Source organism: Typopeltis vanoorti, chromosome 3 (assembly GCF_054136105.1).
Source record: "Typopeltis vanoorti isolate ZY-2024b chromosome 3, IOZ_Tvanoo_1.0, whole genome shotgun sequence".
NCBI lineage: Eukaryota > Metazoa > Arthropoda > Arachnida > Uropygi > Thelyphonidae > Typopeltis > Typopeltis vanoorti.
Genome location: NC_143551.1, coordinates 93,864,042 through 93,885,173, shown reverse-complemented (window position 1 = coordinate 93,885,173; position 21,132 = coordinate 93,864,042). Strand labels below are relative to the sequence as shown.

General features: G+C 39.8%; 1 protein-coding gene across 10 annotated transcripts in view; it reads right to left on the bottom strand.

Moving 5' to 3' along the window:
- Nucleotides 1-21,132, bottom strand: part of LOC150108392 (uncharacterized) — a 628,716-nt gene that overhangs the window by 236,634 nt on the left and 370,950 nt on the right. For all 10 annotated transcript variants that reach the window (XM_090415800.1, XM_090415806.1, XM_090415807.1 and 7 more), the window contains one exon: nt 8,270-8,410. In XM_090415800.1, coding sequence (XP_090271926.1) covers nt 8,270-8,410 — 141 coding nt within the window. The remainder of the gene's footprint in view (nt 1-8,269; nt 8,411-21,132) is intronic.

Below are 21,132 nucleotides of genomic sequence, written 5' to 3'. Positions count from 1 at the left end.
AACTTTTTGTATCTTTGGGGAGAGGCTGGTCATTTGTATTGATGTGAAAAAGCTTCGGGGAGAGAAGGGAGGCTGTTCTTCTGATTCCTCCAATGACCACGTTGTCCTTGAAATTCAACAAAATATCTTCAATTCTGAAGGCATCTAATTAGTTGAGTTACCTTATAATCTTTTGTCATTTTGTACAGTTTATTTAACAATATGTGGTGGTTTACCATATCATAAGCAGCAGTTAAGTCTATAAAAACTACACCTGTTATGTTCCAGTTCTCAAAACTATCCTCAATATACTGTGTTAGTTGAAGAACTTGTGATGTACAACTTTTCTTAGCTCGAAAGCCAGCGATTATGAGTGAATCAATTATCCTCATTAGTTTTTCGAGGATCATTTGCTCAAGAATCTTATATCGATGACACAATAGAGAGATAGGTCTACAATTTATGAGATCACTTGCATCTTTCCCTAGTTTGAGAACTGCAATTTCTCTAGCTCTTCTACAAACTTTGGGTATTTTGCAGATATCAATACAATTGTTGAATAAATTCAGCATCCAGTCTTTGGTCACAGGACCAAATTCCTTGATTTGCTCAATACAAACATCATCCAGACCTGCTGCTTTTCCTTTCTTACAAATTTTAATTGCCCTATTAAGTTCTTCCATTGTAAAATGTTTGGAGAAAATAACTGTTTCTTCACCATATTCTCTCTGAAGCCCTGTCTTTTGTATTCGAACTGGATTTATAGGTTTGCCACTTTTAAGAAATGGGTGTGCTATTTGATTTTCCGAGACATTAGAATGTGTCAAAGTTTTGTTTGGGTCATTGCTGAGGCATCTGAGTAGCCAGAAGGCTTTTGGGGTATTCCTTCCCATATCTATTTCATTCATTAACTTTATCCATTGTTCCCATTTTGCTTCCAATATGGATGTAACAACCTGTTAACTGCTTGCTATAGTTTCAACACTAAAAGGATCTCTTTCAAATAAGTTGCAGTATCCTATCAATTGAGCAGTTATCTCAGGAGTTAATCCTTGGAAATAGTTAATTCTACATCCTGGATAGCTTCTTGGGAGCATTTCCAAACGGCTTCAATGAATTGGTCATAGGTCTCTGGGATTGAGTTAATGTTTTTGATTTTCTCATCTAATAGGTTGGAAAATTTTTCCCAGTTTGCCTTTTAAAATTATATCTTTGTCTAAGGTGAACAATTTGTGGTCAGATTGCTGCTAGTAATTGACACATTATAGGTCGATGTTGTGAATTTGGAATAGGCATACAAACAGCTTTTATGCACTGGTGGGCTATCTTCTCACTCACAAAGATGAGATCTGGGTTACAGCCCCACTTCCATCTTCTGCTGTAAAATGAAGGAGGATGTTTACTATCATGGATAAGGGATAGATGGTATGATTCAGCCCATTCCAACACAGTCTCTCCATTCGCATCATCTTGAGGGTAACCCCCCAGACAATAATGAGGCTATTAAAGTCACCAATAAAGAAAGACACTTTCTGCCTCTTAAGATTGGCAGGTGGTTTAAAGGAGAAAGCTACATTTGGGGGTTTGTAGATAGAATAGTTGACAGAATTACTCAATTCTACAGCGATTATCTCTATGTCATTTCTCGTAATAGATGTTGTGAGGATCTGAAGGTCTGGTCTAATGGAAATGACACTACCATATTTGCTATGGGAATGTTTCACTGATAATTTCATTCCTGGAATTTTCGGACGTCGTTGATTTATATCTCTGTATGTTTCCTGTATACACAATATATCACAATTTAGTTCTTGATAAAGTTTATGCAAGAGTTCTTCTTTATGTGTTGAGAGACCTCTATATTCATAGAAATTATTGACATTTTAGCCTTTGACAAAATCTTGTTCTGTCTTCTGAGAGTCATTTTAAAGAGATAAGATTAAGAGCTCTAGGCATAATAACTGCGCAAAAGTTGCTTCTGGAGTGGAAGGATCAGCCAGTGTTAACTCAGGGGATGCCAGAATGCATAAATCACACATTTTACTAGGAAGCACCTTCCATGTCCCCCCAGTATGGAAGTATAAAAGTCTTACAGTGGCTGTACTGCATAGTTCAGAAGGCCTGGAGAGAGGGATGAATTCCAGATGATTGGAGTAGAGCTCTCACAGCAGTGGCATGGCATAGCTAGGGGGGGGGGGGGCGGTCAGGCCCAGGTGGCACTTTGAAACCTTTTTGAACTTTTGCAGTTAATTCTAAAATAGTCTCGAGAACTCAGTTCCAAATATTGTAATACTACTGAGAATTTTCCTCACAATTGCTGTAAGTGTTGCTAGTTGTGAGAGGAATTTTTCTAAATAAAATTTGATTAAGAATTACCTACATTGCTATGAAATAGACTTCACCAATGTCAGTGACGATTTTGCTAACAGAAAAGCAAGAAAAATAACATTTATAAATTAAAGTTTTGCTTTAATTCTACAGTTTGAAATTAAAGTTTTACTTCAAATATAAACATAGTGTTTTAATTTATTTCCCTATACATCGTGTTGACTTTTTTGTAGTATTTTTGGTGTGTATTGAGAGGGGCGGAAAACTCAGGGACCGACCCGGGCGGCAACAGCTCTAGCTATGCCACTGTCTCATAGTACCCATATATAAAAAGGGAAATAAAACTGAATGCGAGAATTACAGAGGTATTTCCCTACTGAGTGTTTCTGGTAAGATATATATGCAAATATACTTGAGAAATGGTTGAGAAGGATTGTGGAAGGGAAGCCTGGAGAAGAACAAGCTGGATTCAGGCCAAATAGAGGCTGTTAGGATCAGATCATCACTTTATGACAAATAGTTGAGAAATCATGGAAATATAACAAAGATCTGTATTAAGTTTTGTAGATCTGGAAAAGGCATGTGACAAGGTGCCAAGAGAAAAGCTATTCAATATGCTGCGGTTGTATGGTGTCAATGGAGCATTACATCAAGCAATACTTAGTCTTTATTTGAGTTGTAAGTCAGCAGTTAGAATTGAAGGAAGCACTGGAAGATGGTTTTATGTTAAATCTGGAGTCAGACAAGAATGTACATTATCCCCTCTGTTATTCATTATCTATATGGATCACATTATGAAGGAAAGTAGTATTCAACTTGATATCAAAATTAGAGATGTTATACTTCTAAATAAATCCACTACAAGTCCAAGATTCCCTGACTAAATTGAATAACTGTTGTAATAGATGTGGTATGAAAGTCAGCAATAACAAGACAAAGATACAATGAAAATAGGTAGAAGCATTGAAAATATCAACTGCATTGTCAATGGAGAGCCTATAGAACAAGTAAAACATTTCAGCTACTTAGGCATGATTTTTAGTCAAGATGGTAAATTAAATATGGAAATAAACAATAGAATCAACAAAGTGGTATGGTATGAAGTCAACTGAATAAATTTATATGGAATAAGAGGATATAGCTGAAGTATTCAATGATCAGTTTATCAGTGTATTATCAGTGTATCTTTGTGAAGGCAACATCAGCAAAAGCTGGAGTGTAGAATGTATGGCAGAGGAGGAACAGGTGGTGATTGAGCAGGAAGTATATGAGGAATTAAGTAAACTTCATGTTAACAAGGCAGTGGGATTTGACCGTGTATCACCACGTGTCTTGAGGGAATGCCCTACAGAATTAATAGTACGTTTGGTGCAATTATTTAACATGAGTTTTGTGACAAGGCAAGTCCCATTATAAGATTAAGGCTACAAATCAGAGACCAATCTGGGTGTCAGGTTGTTGTTGTTAAGGTATTAGAGAAGTTGGTGAGGACTAGGATTCAGAAATGGGTTGATAAGAGCAGTATTTGTTTCAGTAAGGAAATACCTGAGCAGACATATTACTTAAAATTATAATAACAGAATTAATTCAAGTAAAATATTATTTATTAGTAGAATTTTCACTGAAGAATAATAATAATTTAATTATTATGAAATCTAACAAAGTAAAGGCTGTAGTTATTCAAGATAGAAGAGAATATGAGAGAAAAATGTCTCTACTGGTCCACAACTATTCAACTTACAGGCCCCTCAGATCAGATTCTACTGGTAGTCAATTAAAAAGACTTAATTCTCTTATAGATAATGTATCTCTATGGGATGAAGATCAAAAGCAAAAACTTAAAACCTCCTTCGGTCATCCACCTAGATTGTATGAAGTTCATAAATAGGCATTCTGTTAAGACCAGTTGTAGACTGTATAGGTTGTTCCACTTATGATGATGATTAGTTTCCTTTCATCCATCCAGATGGTAGGGGCAGCTATGCTAACCATACTATGGAAGTGACTATGAGCAAGGTGGTTTCCTGTTGCCTTCCTTGATGTACTATATCCTATAGCTGTATCCTGTGTGTTCATGGATCCGGTTTGCCTGTTTGTGGGATGAAAAACCCCAGGATAAACTGGGGAAAAAATCTTACTGTCCATACCCAAGACCGGCTAACTTGGCTATTGCTGAGGAAGATCCTTCAGCTCCTCACGTCTCTGACAGGAATTGAACCTAGGACACTCCTTCCCCAGGCATATGGTTGTGAAGCACACAGTCACTAGGCTATCTGTGCAGTCTCACTTATAAAATTTCAAAATTTTTATTAAATTTACTCACTTCTTCAACTAGAAGAACTGTTACTTATATAAAAAATTCTTTGGATTTCAAAAATAAAATTTCAGATATTATGATTAGTTTAGATGTTGTGTCATTATTTACTAATGTTCCTTTATCTGACACCATTGAATTACTGCAACAAGAATTTCCTTCAGACATTGTTAAAATATTTGATTTTGTAATGCATTCTGGTTATTTTTCCTTTATAAACAAGTTATCAACAAATCGAAGGAACAGCAATGCATTTTTTCTCCTGATGAATTACAACAGTTTCTCTCCAAATTAAATGCACTTCATCCAAGGATCCAGTTCACCCTAGAAGGAAGTAAATAAGGCAGTTAGCGTTTTTAGATTTTTTAATTCTTTGCCAACCAGATGGTAACCTACATTTCTCAGTCTATAGAAAGGAGACTCATACAGGCCATTATATCCATGCTGAATCTCATCACCATCCCAGTCAAAAGGCAGGAACTATTAAAACACTGGTTCATCGGGGCCACTCCTTTTGTTCTTCAGAGGAAGTATTACAGAAAGAATTTTGCAATATATTGATTCCTCTTTTCTATCTAATGGATATGAGAATTCTTTCATCAAAAGAGCTTTAAGTAGTTTTGATATTTCTTTTTCTTCAAATACAGAAGAAATAACACGTATTCCTGTCCCTTATGCGCAAGGCATCAGTGAACAGATAGCAAAAGTTTTAAAACTACTAAATATTTTTGTTGCCTTTCAAAACATTAGAAAAATTGCCACCTTTCTCACTTCTAAAAAAACAAGCATCCGTCATCCAGGTGTCTACCAGATCTCTTCCTCTTGTGGGTTATCTTATTTTGGACAAACGGGAAGATCTGCTTCTATTTAGATAGAAGAACCCAAGTTGTATATTCAATACATTAAACCTGAACAGTCTGGACTTGCAGAGCATACCATCAACACTAGACAGAGTTCATTGGAACAAGACAAGAGTCCTTCACAAAAGTCACTTCCCCCATGGAATGGTCTTATAAAGAAATGTGAAACTTTACTTCACTCTCCTAACCTATACAGATCTGATGGTCTATGTCTATTCCCTTTGTAGGAGATAGTAATTTTAAATCAGCTAATCTTTCCTAACTTTTTAACTGTATATATATATATATATATATATATATATATATTTCGGGCAGACAGACAAATCTGTCGAAATGCGTATGGAAGAACACATGAGAGCATTACTTACAAGAGACAGCGAGCAAGTGCATTATCAAGTCATATCCTCTTCTCAGCTAATCCTAATGATGATAACCAAAGTCACAAAGTCTGCTGGGAAAAATCTACAAACATCTTCCGTTGCAGTGACGAAATAGAGAGAAAAATTGTGGAATCGAGAGAAATCATCTTCAATCCTGTTCATCTAAATAACAACTTAAGCTACAACCTCCCGGATAGTCATTCAGCTGTAATCATGTACTGGCGTTCACGTGATGCAGCAAGCACGCACTCTCCCAACAATGCAACAAATGAAAGAACAGCTTCAAATACAACTACAATGTTTTAATGCTAATTATGTATAAAGACTGTCTATGATGTTCATAGTCTTTTAACCCTCAATGTTTAGTGTTTTTTCTTTTATAATGTCACCTGAAGAAGGCAGTTACAGGCCAAAACTAGTAGTGTGTGTTTATATTAAAACCTTTTTTAATTAAATCTCGGTTCTAGTCATTCAATTTTTTTCATAAAACTATGTATGTTAACCGAGTCAATGATCATTCTGTCATATATATATATATATATATATATATATACTAGGGAGGGCTCTGCCCCTTTGATGCCCCCCCCCCCCTGAGTTCGGGACTGGTAGGTCTGTTCTCCTTGAATTTTGATGACTTGAATTTTGAAGACTCGACACTCAGGGTAGCCCTGAGTTTCAAAACGTTTCAAATAACTTGACAAAAAAAAAAAAAACGTGACACAAAAACGTTACAGAAAAGCTTATCATTTTATATTAGAGAGAAGATGTATATTAATTTTTATATATACTGACTATAACCGAGACTAGAATAGCAATTAAATTTATTCAAAACGCAACATGTTTCATTGGATTGTCCAACTTTATCAAGCAAGGGAAGAACTTAGAAAGCAAATAAACACTATAAGAAACATCGTATCACTATAAAAACGACTATTATAAAATTCAGTCAGCTTTGAACTGTAGCTACAGTCTGTGTTGAAGTTCTATTGTTTAGCAGCTGCATGTGTCTGATTTCACGAGTGTGCCAATATCGGATAGCAGAGCTGAAAGAGTCCGGTAGATTATAGCTAAGGTTATTATTTATGTGACGAGGGTCCATAACAATTTCCTTAGACTCGACTATGCGGTGCTCCACCTCGTCACGGCATATATGAAGGTTTGAAGTTGTTGTCCAATTTATCTCATGTTGACTTGCCTTCATCATTTGTATTTACTGAAAACAGTACATGGCTAGACAGGGCAATTGCTCTAGTTCTTTTGTAGGCAATGTCCCTCTGGTGTTCTTCCAGATGTAGGAGGATGGATTTTTCAGTTTGGCCATAGTATTGTTTCCTGCAGTCACACGTGATTTTGTACACTCCTGGGAATTGTATGGTGGTGTAATTGGATTTTTCAAAATCTTTGACAGACTGGCACATGAGAAGCTGGTAGCTAAACTGAAACAGATGGGATTAGATAACAGACTAGTAAGTTGGATAACTGATTGGCTGTCGGATAGGTATCAGTAGGTTATTTTTATATTGAGGAGTGGTACCCTGAAAGAAGAAGGTCACTAGTGGAGTGCCACAGGCATCTGTTTATTATAATAATAATAATATTATTATTATAATATTATATAAAATTATTATTATTAATAATAATAAACAAGGATCTAATAATAATAATTATAATTATTATTACGGGCAACTCCAAGGAATCCTTAGACTCATTGAGAGAGGCCCTAAACATCATGTCAAGAACAATTCAGCATTCACACAGTATCTATCATACCTTGCTTTGAACTCATTCATAATCATGGCACCCACAACAGATTCTGGCAGCTTATTTCTCTCTATAGTGAAACAATGTTTCTTATAGTGTTTATTTGCTTTCTATGTTCCCGTGCCTGAAGAAGGCAGACAGTCCAATGAAACATGTTGTGTTTTGAATAAATTTAATTGTTATTCTAGTCTCGGTTATAGTTAGTATATATAAAAATGAACATATCCCAATTCCGAGTTAATACTACAAATTGTTATATATATGTGTATATATATATGTGTGTGTGTGTGTAGCTCTAACACCCTGCTAACTACACTAATTCATTTTCAAGGATTGGTTAACTGATTGTTAACCAAAAAAAAACAAATCAACTGTTCAATCATTTATTAGAATAGAATGTAATAGCAGAAATAGTAGTACGTTTAGTGTGTAATAATTTACACACACTAAACGTACCACGTACCTGTCTAGTATACAGTGCTTTGAAAATAATTTTGATTTTGCTAATTATGTTTTTTATTGTGCATTTCCAAAAAAAAAAAAAAAAAAAAAAGAAAAAAAAGGTTTTATTGTTGTTAAATGTTAAATGAAATTTAAAAAAAGATATTTCCTAAAATTGATGTGTATCTTCAGTAGTCATACTCTACCTTCACATATTTCTGTTCCTGCATTGAGTGTATAGCCTGTACCACAGCTGGTCACTCTGACACATGTAAATGATCCTATTGTATTGTCACAACGTTGACTTGCACCACAATTGTGCAGATTCAAAGAACATTCATTAATATCTAGAGAGAAAACAACTATTGTTATAATTATTTAAAATCTTCAATTTTATTAATGAATATATCGACACATGATGATACTATAATCAACATAGTTCAACTCGTACTGTCTGAAGTTAGATAATAAAATAAACAAGCAAGCAAACAAATAAATAATAATTATTATTTACTATATTATTATTATTTACTATTAATTATAGAATTATAATTCATAATTCTGCTAACACCTTTTATCCCCCAACAGAAGTGGGCTAGGCCATCTATCCTTAGCTAACTTTAGAAGACTGGGGGACAGTCAATCACCACTCGTAGCCATTACAGATAGCTTACTCAAGGCTATCAATGATTTTGATATTATTATTATTATTATTATTTGACACCTCCAGGGAGTCCAAAGACTCATCAAGGGAGGGCACCTACTCTACAACTCTCCGTCTCCACCACTCAATCTACCAACTACAGTGATCCACCAACTGCATTATCTACATCAATGCCATCTAATGTTCACCATCACCACTAGTATTTTCACAGACAATCAAACGTCCATGCTCATGGCGGGATTCAAACCCGCAGCCTTTTGGTATCTGGAGAGCAGATACGCTAACCACTCAGGCAACCAAGTATGAAAAATATTAATTTGGGCAATGTGGGGGTGAATAAGAGAGGGGATAGTTTGCACCCTTTTCTCACATCAAGATAATTTTATTCTGCATTAAGCCTTCCTGTACCTTCTTCAGTTCTAACTGCCAAAATGTTTTGCAACTCAAATATGAAGTATGGACACTGAATATTATTGTCTGAAATGGGATGAATTCTACAGTTGCTTTTCTCGAGTTGCAGGATTAAAAACCCAAATTTTCAGAAGAAAAAACTTTACTTCCCTATTCCAGACATGGACTAGCTCAGGAGCCAGTTGAAACTAGTTGAAAGGCTTAGAAAGTTTTTCTAGTTGGAATCAAGCTCATAATGGCCTTTCTTTGAATGACCTAGCACTATGAATGCAAACACCATTTCCACAAGCAGAAAAATTATTACATACAGTGTGCATATCATTTAATTGAAGTATGAACATGCATATATTTTGTTTCACTGATTTATATAAGTATAGGGTGGTGCAAAAGTAGCAAAAGGGTTGAAAAAAATCATAACTTTTTGAAATTCAGTGTTGTTCTAATTTTTCTTTTCAGAGCTTGTGAAGTACATCTGGGAGATTCAGTATGGAATGTTACACCATTATGCAATGAAACAATATCATAGAGCATTATTTTGAACATCATTGTTCAATAATCCAGATCCAATGAGCCTATCGCCATCATTTTAATGCACGAAATTGCATCCTCTGAATTGATGATCCAATGCTCGTGGGACATTTTGGGCAGTGCGAGATCTGCCAAGATCTGGAAGACCACGTTCTGCCTGAAGTGACATAACTGTAACCAGTGAGTGATATCGTGATATGATCAACAATTTTTTAAGACCAGCTCTTGCTGATACTCCAGAAATATGGTTCCATCAAGCCACGATGGGGGTCTTAAGGGAGATTTTTGGCAAATGTTTAATTTCAAGAAATTCAGCATTCAATTGGCCAGCTCATTTGCCAGATTTAATGGCCCTGACTTTTTTCCTTTGGGGACATCTTAAGGAGAGAGTGTATGTGAATAAACCCAGAACCACAGAGCAGCTCAAGGAGAACATTTGAGCCAAAATATGGGAATTAATGTCAGATACTCTGACACCTGTAGTGGAAAATGTTCTCAAAAGAGCCCAACTTTGTGAAGCTGAAAATGGTGGTCACTTACAGGACATAGTCTTCCATACCTAGCTTATAAAATGTGTATACGTTACTGTTTTGAAGAGAAATAAATTTAAAACTTACAATTTAAAAAGTTATTATTATTGTAAACTCATTCGCTACTTTTGTGCCACCCTGTAGAAATATGTTCATTTCTACAGAGATCAAAAGAAATATAGGTCAAGTTGCTTTATTTCATTAATATAAGTCCACATAGTATTTTCAATTGATATAAATAATTCATTCATTAATTTGCATTCAAATCTTCGTTATTAATTAAACAACAGTTATTAAATGAATTTCATTATTCATTTCATGAAACACAAAAGAAGGCCACTTCTCATATTCCTAATCATCACCTCCATTCGCATCTTCAACCAATTTCCACTCTAATTTACTAATCTGATATCCAACCTCATGCATTACAACATAAATATCAACTTATCATGTGGAACCCTATCAAATTCTTTGCAAAATCCAAAAAAATGGCAATATATGCTTCCCCCAATCATCATTTACTTTGTTTTTCTTTGTCTAAACATTTGTTTTGCTTACTTTACCATTATTATTATTATTATTATTATCTGACCTCCATGAGTAGGGATCCCAGATGTCCCATAAAATAGGGGATAGTCCCTTTTTTGGCTAATGCATCCCGTTTTCCCGAGATACTCTTTGTGACAGCTTTTTGTCCTGTATTTTGAAGTTCAAGACTGAATAACAAAATTGGTGAGTTACAATTTCTGTTCTATTACAAACATCACTCTCCATCATTACAGGGAACTGTAGATGCATTGTTATTTTCTCAAGGCGAGTGATGGCAACACTGCAACAATGATAAGTTTGTTAGAACAGTGCGCATCTGTATTGATATTTTAGCGTGTGCCGTATTAACAATCTATTTTGTATCTATAATAGTAAGTAAAAAACCATTTGAAGGCAACTGAAAGTGGCTTAATGAAAATATGCAGCCTAACAATTTGATTTACTATTTGTTTACTTAGACTTAGTAAAGCGTGCGTATAGTAAACCTTACAACGCACACACTTGGAAAGTTAGAATCATTTTGTAAGGGCGAAACTAGTCTGGGTAGTGGCCCTTCCCTTAATGCATAATATTATACATATCCACAAGGAGATATGTTTTGCATTATGGGAGATACTGAGATAGGAGTATTGGTGGCTTTCTCCACCTTTGCAAGGAGTCGCCCGGTGTTGTACCACCTTACCCCAGTCCTAAAGATACTTTCAGTCGAACTTCTTTGTTTGCACACACTTGGATAAAGGGTTAAACTAAATTTATTATAGTCTGACCAAGTGAAAAATAAACTTTCAACATCTTTCTCTAAATCCAGAGTAATTTAATAAAAAGGTGGCACACCGCTTGGCAGCTCCTATAGGAGGAGATGACCTTGCTAATGCTTCTGCCTTGGTATCTCCACTTGGGCCTGGCTCCCCACTGAAGAGACCTCGATTGCCACAGGACAGTATTGTATTTATTCTTTGTTAAATTTGTTACTTACTAATAATAATTTGTTATTTATACTTGTTATTTAGTTGGTTGTACTAACCTTTTGTATTCTTAGTTCTAACTCTACTAACTTGCTGGTAGTGCGTTTATACGCACTACGGGATTTCCTTACAGAGTCTTAGGACTCTTTATTTTTCTCTTTTTTTAGAACGCAGAGATCAACCATGAGCAGAGTAATCCCCGTCCCCCCCAGGACCCGGACATTAGGAGTGGAGATTCCAGGAATGGAGGATCCTAGAGCACTTACTACAGCCCTTAAGGAGATAATAGGAGTTTCTAACATCTACTCCTTCATCCCGTATGGAGGAGGACGATTTCTTATAGTAGTCAAGAATTTAGCTTCGAGAGATCAACTTCTGAAGGGTTTCCCCGTCCAAGGGAAGCAGGTGACCCCTACCATGGTGGGGTCACAAGTACGTCAAATTAAGATCGACCGCTTCCCTATGGAATATCTAGAAGCCGGAGAAGACGTGCTTGTACAAACTTTTAGTAAGTGGGGGAAAGTGAGTAATATAAAGAAGAGCGTCTCTAAGGAGGACCCCGCCTGGTACTCCGGCGAAGTCACCTTTACCATGGACATGCGACAGCCAGTGCCAAACCTCGTTACCATCGGCACGTCGCGTGTCATGGTTAATTATCCCGGGGTACAAAGACAGTGTCTGCGATGTGGCTCAACTGAACATCTGGGTAGTGACTGCCCCCGAGCCAAGTGTTTCAACTGCGTCACCGTCGGGCACATCTCCAGCCAGTGAGGACCCCGCCTGGTACTCCGGCGAAGTCACCTTTACCATGGACATGCGACAGCCAGTGCCAAACCTCGTTACCATCGGCACGTCGCGTGTCATGGTTAATTATCCCGGGGTACAAAGACAGTGTCTGCGATGTGGCTCAACTGAACATCTGGGTAGTGACTGCCCCCGAGCCAAGTGTTTCAACTGCGTCACCGTCGGGCACATCTCCAGCCAGTGCCCACACCCCTGCCGAAAGTGCTCCAATACAGAGCACAAAATAACATCGTGTCCTCTGCGCACATTTGCAGAGCGGGCAGGGGCACCGATTGAACCATTGAACCCGCAGCCTGCTCAAGACGCTGGTGAATTTCCGGTACTCCCCAACACCATCGGGGAGAAAACATTCTCTCAAACAGTTCTAGGGAAAATTACGAAACATCCTGCACCATCAACAGCAGAAGGTACTGTTTCCCCCCCCAGCAACAACATCAGCTGAGGAAACAGTCCCCCCCTCGGTCGTTTCAACCGTACCACTACCAGCGACGGAGGAACAACTAACCCAGCAACAACATCAGCTGAGGAAACAGTGCCCCCCTCGGTCGTTTCAACCGTACCACTACCAGCGACGGAGGAACAACTAACAACCGAGGGTACAGAAGAAGCTATGGATAACACTTCACCAGTTACCCCCCCCCTCAACAACATCGGAGGAAGCTTCGTCTGTAGACGTTTCTAATACTTCCCCTATAGTAGCCAGCGTCCACCCTGCAGAAGAACAGAAGACAGAGGAAGGGAAACATCAACTTCCACCCCCCAAAGAACCTCCTAAGAAGAGGAAGGAGCAGGCTTCCCCTAAAATGGGGAAAAAACATCGAAGCCGCTCCAGCAAAAGCACGGACTCAACAACATCTGAGTCCGAAATGGAGGTGGAAACCCCTTCCCGCCATCAAGAGAGCATTAACTCTAAAATTAGTAGACACACCGGCTCCCAATTCAACTGCTTTGACCATCAAATAGTGGACAATAAATTAGCAAGTTTTAAGATTAAGAACAGTCGTCACGCGTTCGAGGTCCTCTCGAGCTTGTATGCAGAACTGGCAGCCGGTCTGCAGGGTGAGGGATATACTACCTCGCCCCACAAATTAAAGCCTTAATAAAATATGTCAAGCAATTGCGAATCAAGGACCTAGGCCGGGTATAACAACGTAAAACATCATAATGCCGCCACCCCCTTTTTGCGTTGCCTCGCTCAACATCAGAGGGCTCCGCTCACCATCAAAACAAGAGGAGGTGTGGAAGCTCATGCTAGCGTTCAACATCCGGCTTTTGTTCCTGCAGGAAACGCACTTTTTCCATTACAAGGACATGCAGGAACTAAGCCATAAGTACCCCGTAACATCGTTTTGGAGCTTCGGCAACAGAAACAGCGCCGGGGTCGGGGTACTTATGCTAGCCCCCATCCTCGGAGCCTTCTATAACATCCAGAGGGATGCAGAAGGGAGAGTTCTTGCCATTGACTGGAAGTACTGGGGCTGTACCACCAGGTACATTAACATCTACGCCCCGGCAGATCCAACATCAAGATCGACTTTCTTCCAGTCACTTTACACTTACTTATATGGCACCCATCACGTCATCCTGATGGGGGACTTTAACTGCGTGGCGGACCCGGCCTACGATAAAGTGGGGGGTAATCCCAATACAGGTACTGCTGGCTACAGGCAACTGGGAATTCACCTCAAGAATCTCCAGCTAATGGATATCTGGAGGGCGCACAACCCCTACTGTCGGGATTATACATGGACAGGCCAAGGTATCGGCACACGGCTCGACCGGTTCTACCTGTCACCCTCCCTTGTCTCCAGATCCGAAGCCATAAGGCACGTTCAAATTAATTATACCATCTCGGACCACAAAATGGTTGTGCTCACGTATCATCCACTAGAAGCAGTAGAAGTTGGTCCGGGCCCTTGGAAGTTACCACCAGACTTCCCGTCCTTGTTCTCGGCTAAGCTTAACCAACTGTGCTCCACTTGGAGCACCGCTGGCTGGGAATGGGACGCGTGGGCACAACTAAAATCTAACATCAAAGAAAACATGATAAAATGGGGCCTAGAACGTACCTTTCTCAGAAGATCTCGGCTTCGTGATCTATACAAGGAAAGAAGCTGGTTCGTGGCCAGCCAATGCCAAGGCTTTCCATGTCACAACGCCATCCATGACATTAATCTCGACACTGAAGTGGAGAGACAGAAGCAAGTGGAAGACAAGAACACCAAGATCCAACTCCACCTCCGCTCGGAAGACAGGCAATCAGCTGCTTTCTACAACAGGCGCTATGTCAATTTTCGACAGGAGAGAACCATCACTACCATCACTGAAGGCGGGTGTACTTACACCACAACACTCGACATCCTGAAGGCCTTCTGGGGGTATTACAACACCCTCTACCAGGATAACAGTACCCCCAAGACTACTCCTGTTGGAATATTGACCCCTTCCCTGTACACATCCAAGCAGGGTTGGATGCACCAATTACAGCGGCCGAAATAACATCAGCCTTCAAGCAGTGCCGTACGAAGAAAGCGCCTGGGCCAGACGGACTAAGCACAGAACTCTATCGAGAAGCCTGGGACTACATCCTCCCCATTCTCGTGGCACTATTCAACAACTTTCTCAACACAGGGAACGTGCCTCGAGAATTCGTGGAATGCCATACAGTGTTCATCCCCAAAGCCAACAGGGATCCATCCAACATCAAAAACTGGAGGCCCATCAGTCTGTCGAACACGGACTACAAGATCCTCGCCCGTGTTCTCAATGACAGACTGAAGCTGGGGATGAGATACGTCATCAACAGCACACAAGTGTATGGTGTTCCTGGCCGATCGATGGAGTTTAATCTCATCCTCATCCGAGAACTGCTACGTCTGGTTAACCTTAAGACGTACTCAATGGCACTGCTGACCATCGATCTCAACCGAGCGTTCGACAGCGTCCGGCACTCCATTCTGTTCAACATCCTGCAGAAAGTCGGGGTCAGCAGCGGACTGCTTTCCATCATCAGAGGAAGCTACATGAACAGCTCCACCCGCCTCCTCGTCAATGGACATCTTTCAGACCCCATTAACATCCAGAAAGGGGTCAAACAAGGGTGTTCCCTCAGTCCACTGCTCTTTGCACTAGCCCTTGAGCCATTTCTACGGGCAGTCAACAGCTCAAGAGCTGTGAGAGGGATTCCACTACCACTCACCACGGATGACTCCAAAGTAATTGCATATGCAGACGACGTGGTGGGCACCCTCAGGGACAACGACTCCATACAGAGCTTCTTCAACATCTTAGAGAGGTTCAAAGTGTCGGGGTTAACACCCAACTCCGACAAAACTAAGATCAAGACGTATGGAGTCTGGGACCTAAACAACATCCCCATGGGTCTCGTCCCTACAGGAGACCCCCCTCACCATCCTGGGGGTCCCATTTGCAGCAGAGCCCGTGCTCGACGTTCAACAACTTATCAACACCACAGTCGAGCGTCTCAAGGACTGGACAAACGGACAGCTGTCGCTCTCCTCTAGGGCTACTGTCATCAAGACCATCTTGTGCCCTATGTACCAGCATGTCGTAAATATAACAAACATCAGCGAAGATCAAGAACTTCGGCTTTACAGGAAACCCTTGAAGTTCTTCTAGGGCAGTCTACGCCAGGAGGTTGATATGAAGATCCTTCAACTTCCGGAGAAGCTGGGGGGCTTTGGCCTCCCCGTCCTTAACATCAAATACCTGAGCAATACCGCCTTCCATCTTAGCAGAATACTACAGACCAACCATCCCTGCAGCTATCCTGTGTGGTATTTCTTAGGCTTCAAGCTTCCCCTTTTTGGGATCCCAGCCCACCAGGGTCCCAAGGCAGATATTGTTCCAGAGGATTACAATAGACTTTGCCAGCTAGTACAACAACTCCGCTCGTCGGGTGTCAACACTGCCAGGATCCGGAACAGCAAGATGTGGTATGATCATCTCCTTAACATCCTTCATACTGACGTTCCGGATCTAGGAATCAACAACAATGACATCCTCTTCGGCCACCTATCTAAACATCGAGGCTACCCGTCGAGGAAGGACCTGGCCTGGAGGATATCCTATGGACACCTTCCAGTCAATGTGAATAAGTGGTGGTTCAACAACAACCTGGACCCATTATGTAGCTTCTGCCGGAGCCCGGACACCGTAGAGCACGCTTTCTATGGGTGTCCCATCTCCATCTTCATCTGGAGGAGGCTAAGCAACATGCTCCACATCCCCCTCCTACTGCAGGAGCAAGTGATCTTCCTGCAGTTCGCTCCACCAGCCAACAACAGGCAGAAGTTACTAGTATTTATCATCAATGAATTCAAATATCACATCTGGAAGGTTAGGAAAAAATTTTCCAACTATGCTAATCCTCCGAGTCTGTTGGATCTCTCTCGGATCGTCCTCTACATGTTCTATGGCTCCTTAAGAAGATTTTTACATCTCGAGAGAGAGAGGCTCTGGGTGACACCAAATTTAACAACAAGTGGTGTTCACCTCCAATCCTGTGTACTGTCAGAAACAACACCATCAAGTTCTGCCTGCTGCTGCTTTAAGACCTCCATCTGCAGCAGCAGCTCCACTCCGAGTCATCTTCTTGGTCTCTGCGTCCCCCCCCCCCCGAGGTCTGTTTTGTTTCCTGGTCTCCCACGGAGGTAGTTCGGAGGAAAAACCCAGGCAGCACAGGCCAACTCGAGGCAGGCTGCCCTGAAGGGGCGTGTCACCTGGGCACCGGCTACCTCCGTGGTCCTTTTGATTTCTGGCAGATCTCCGAGGAGGGTGAGGAAATATCACTTGATAGCTTTAAGCTAGCAAGATGAGAATAATGAGCTGAGGCCTATTTTTCCTCTTTTTCCCTATCCCTCACCTCCCCACCTGCCCTTCCCATCCTATTCCGCTTCCTCTCCTCTTCCCCTCCCCCCCCAGCACCCCACCTTGACCTCTCTGTCACTTCCTTACCCCTCTTTTACTTCTCTTCGGGGGCACTCTGACCCCTTTATTTTTCAATAGGCCGATGATGGGTTTATTCTTTACTCTCACCCACCTCAATAAAGGTCAAGACTAGTCTGGGTAGTGGCCCTTCCCTTAATGCATAACATTATACATATCTGCAAGAGATGTGTTTTGCATTATGGGAGATACTGAGATAGGAGTGTTGGTAGCTTTCTCCACCTTTGCAAGGAGTCGCCCGGTGTTGTACCACCTTACCCCAGTCCTGAAGATACTTTCAGGCGCAAACTTTGTTTGCACACACTTGGATAAAGGATTAAACTAAATTTATTATAGTCTGACCAAGTGAAAAATAAACTTTTTACATTTTAGTTTAGTTCCTTGCTCTTCTTCTCCTACTACGCGTTATTCCCGCTTCCTATGCAGGGTCCGCGTGTTACTTTAGATGCGACTTCTTGTTAGTACTGCTCCCAACCGACCCGTCGCCTGGTCTGCCGCTGGGGGGGGGGATATATTTTTGACTGTAGAGGCGTATGTGCATGGGGGGCCGGTTTGCCTGTTTGCGGGATCAAAAACGCCAGATAAACTGGCAGAAAAAACCCTACTGACCGCGACCAAGACCGGCTTTTGGGAACTTGGCTAACTTGGCTATGCCTGAGGAAGATCCTCAAATTCCTCATGTCTACAACGGGAATCGAACCTGGGACACTCCTTCCCCAGGCATATGGTTGCGAAGCGCAAAGCCACTAGGCTAACCACGCGATAGTTTAGTTCCTTACTATTATGGCATATTTATAACAGAAAAGCAACATGTGTTTATTACACAATATTATATATTTAAAATGAAAGCACAAGTCCTACATTCTTCAACAATGCTTGTCATTCTATAGAATGGCAATTTTGTACTTCCCTTCCTTAAAAGGTTGCATATCAATTACATTAATGCTATAGGTGGGGGTAATTAGATAATCCCATTCAAAAGGAATGTAAAGAGAGGAAAAAAGTTTGCCATCAAACTATCTTTGCCTTACTACTCTCCAAAATAATGGAGGCATTCATCAACAGTCAATTTTTTAACTACTTAAAGGCCTAACCACTAAATCATACCAGTATGGATTTTGTCACTCTAGTTGATTTGGCAGGTGACAATAAAGCTATTTGCTGATAATGCAAACAGCGGTAGGATAATCAGGAATGCTGTTGATATGCAGTACTTGTTTGATTTGAATAGGATGGAATTGTGGGGCACAGGAAAATGGATGTCAGTAAATGTAAAATCATTCACTTCGGCATGATTAGATATCCAATGTTGTATTATATTCGTGGGTTTATATTAGAAGAAACTGATGAAAATAGGGATCTTGGAATGTTAGTAGGTAGGAAGTTGAAGATCAGGGGACATGTAGCAAAAATTGCAAATACAACTCAAAAGATAATTGCAATGTTGAAACGAATGTTCACATTTTTATCATTATTATTATTATTCTTCAGGCCTCCATGGAATCAAAAGACTTATCGTAGAAGGTCTTTTCTAAGAAACACAAGTCTATCAAGCCTCATCGAGGGAAGGTCTCTCCTAGGAAACACAAAGTCTATCATACCACTCCTTAAATTCATTGACCGTTCTTGCTCTCACCACTCTATCAGGCAATGCATTCCATGGTTCAACCACCCTCCATGCAAAGAAACCACTCCTCACCCTCTTTCTCACAGTTTCCTTTCGTAACCTCCAGGGATGGCCCCTTGTCATGACTCCTTCCCACTGTTCAACCAAGTGGAAGAACTCCCCAGTTCTTTCGTGTCAACGTGGTTACAGTGTCAACCCTGTAACCACCTCTCAACAGTTTAAAAATCTCAATCATATCACCTCTCCTTCTTCTATCCACCAAACTCTGCAGTACACACTCCCTCAGCTGATCCTCATAACCAACATTCTACAGTCCTGACACTATTGTTGTTATCCACCTTTGTACCCTTTCCACAGTTAATTTATCTCCTTCAAATCCTGGGGACCAAATCTGAGAACAATAGTCTAAGTATGGTCTGATCAGAGTCTTATGCAATGGAATGATAACTCTTTTATCTCTGCAGGTCAGTGTCCTTCTTGTAAAGATAAGAATGTCATTTTGAGGAAAAATGACATCCTTATCTTTAAAAGGCCTTGATAAGACCTCACTTGGACTATTGTGCACAGGTCTGGTCTCCTGGTTTCTGTTGTGATTCTGATATATTGGAGAGAGTGAAAAGGAGAGCTTTAAAATGATATCAGGATTGTGGAATACTTATCATGAAAACAGATTGAGAATATGTAGACTGAATGATATGATTGAGAATTACAAACTTCTGAAAGGGTCATACAGGATTTCAAGTGATGGAATTTTTCAATTTATGGAGGGTGGGGAAAGGATCAGAGGAAATCCATGGAAGCTGAGAATGAATGTCACTAAGAAGGGGGATGAGGGCTAGATTTTTCTCTCATAGGGTGGTGTATGACTGGAATGGATTGCATTGGATGTTGTGAGTGAAAGCAGTGTGAGTGAATTCAAGAATACGAGGGTGGTCCGAAAAGTACTCGGCCTAACAATGAAATAACGAATTTATAATTACAAAATTATTTTTATTTTTCAACATAATCTCCCTTAAGACTAATACATTTATTCCAGCGATGCTCCAGCACCATTATCCTGTCCATGTAGTGGTTCCCAGTAAGACTGCAAAATATTCCTCTACCGCTGCAATCACCTCTTGATTTGAAGAAAAACGTCGAGGCAGAGAACTTTTCAGACCACCCACGTAAGTGTGATAGCTTGTATGTGTAGCATGTGGCTTACCTCAATGAGATTCTGACTCCCTGGAAGTTTCTCTTAATAATCATAATAATCAGAACCGCCGCTAGAGTCTTTGCCACCCACAGAAATTTCTATCTAAGCGCCCCTGTAACGATCCGGGCGTGTGTGTGTGTGTGTGTGGTTCTTTTATGATAATAAAAATTTAAATTATTTGAAATTTCTTAAATAAATTTTGACAGAACAGCCACACGTTGGTTCGCTAAATGTAACGAACTGGGGGTGTTGACTAGGCAGGATAATCGTTAAAAACCCGAATATTCAAAAAATTCGCAAAAGTTAAAGCAAATTTTGATAAAGCCACTTCACTTTAATGGTTGAATATGATACAGGGATTATAGCCTTCTCACCGACCTGAATCGCTAACAAAATTAAAATGAATTTTAATTAAAATTAAAATTTATTTGAACTAAAGTTTAAAAAATTCTTGCATTTTACAAGTTATTAAGAATTTAGTAACTTGTAAAATTTTTTTAATAATTTTTATAAGTGGAACTATCTTTTAAGAAAATAAAAGAAACTTGAGATAGATGAGAAAATAAGAAAAGAATTCAGAAATAATTAGAACATTTAATATAAGTATTAAAAAAAACATCTTTACAAAATAACAGAAAATAAATTAAATTACATAAATATACTTGAATTTTTTTAAATTAAAATTTAAGGGTTTTTGATTTCATATTCACAAAATCAAAAATAATGGTCTTAATGTCTAATTCCACACATATATCATTTTCAATAGCTATTAACGCCAAACTAACAGGCCTTTTTTGTGACATACTTGTTCTTAAGTAGGTTTTAATC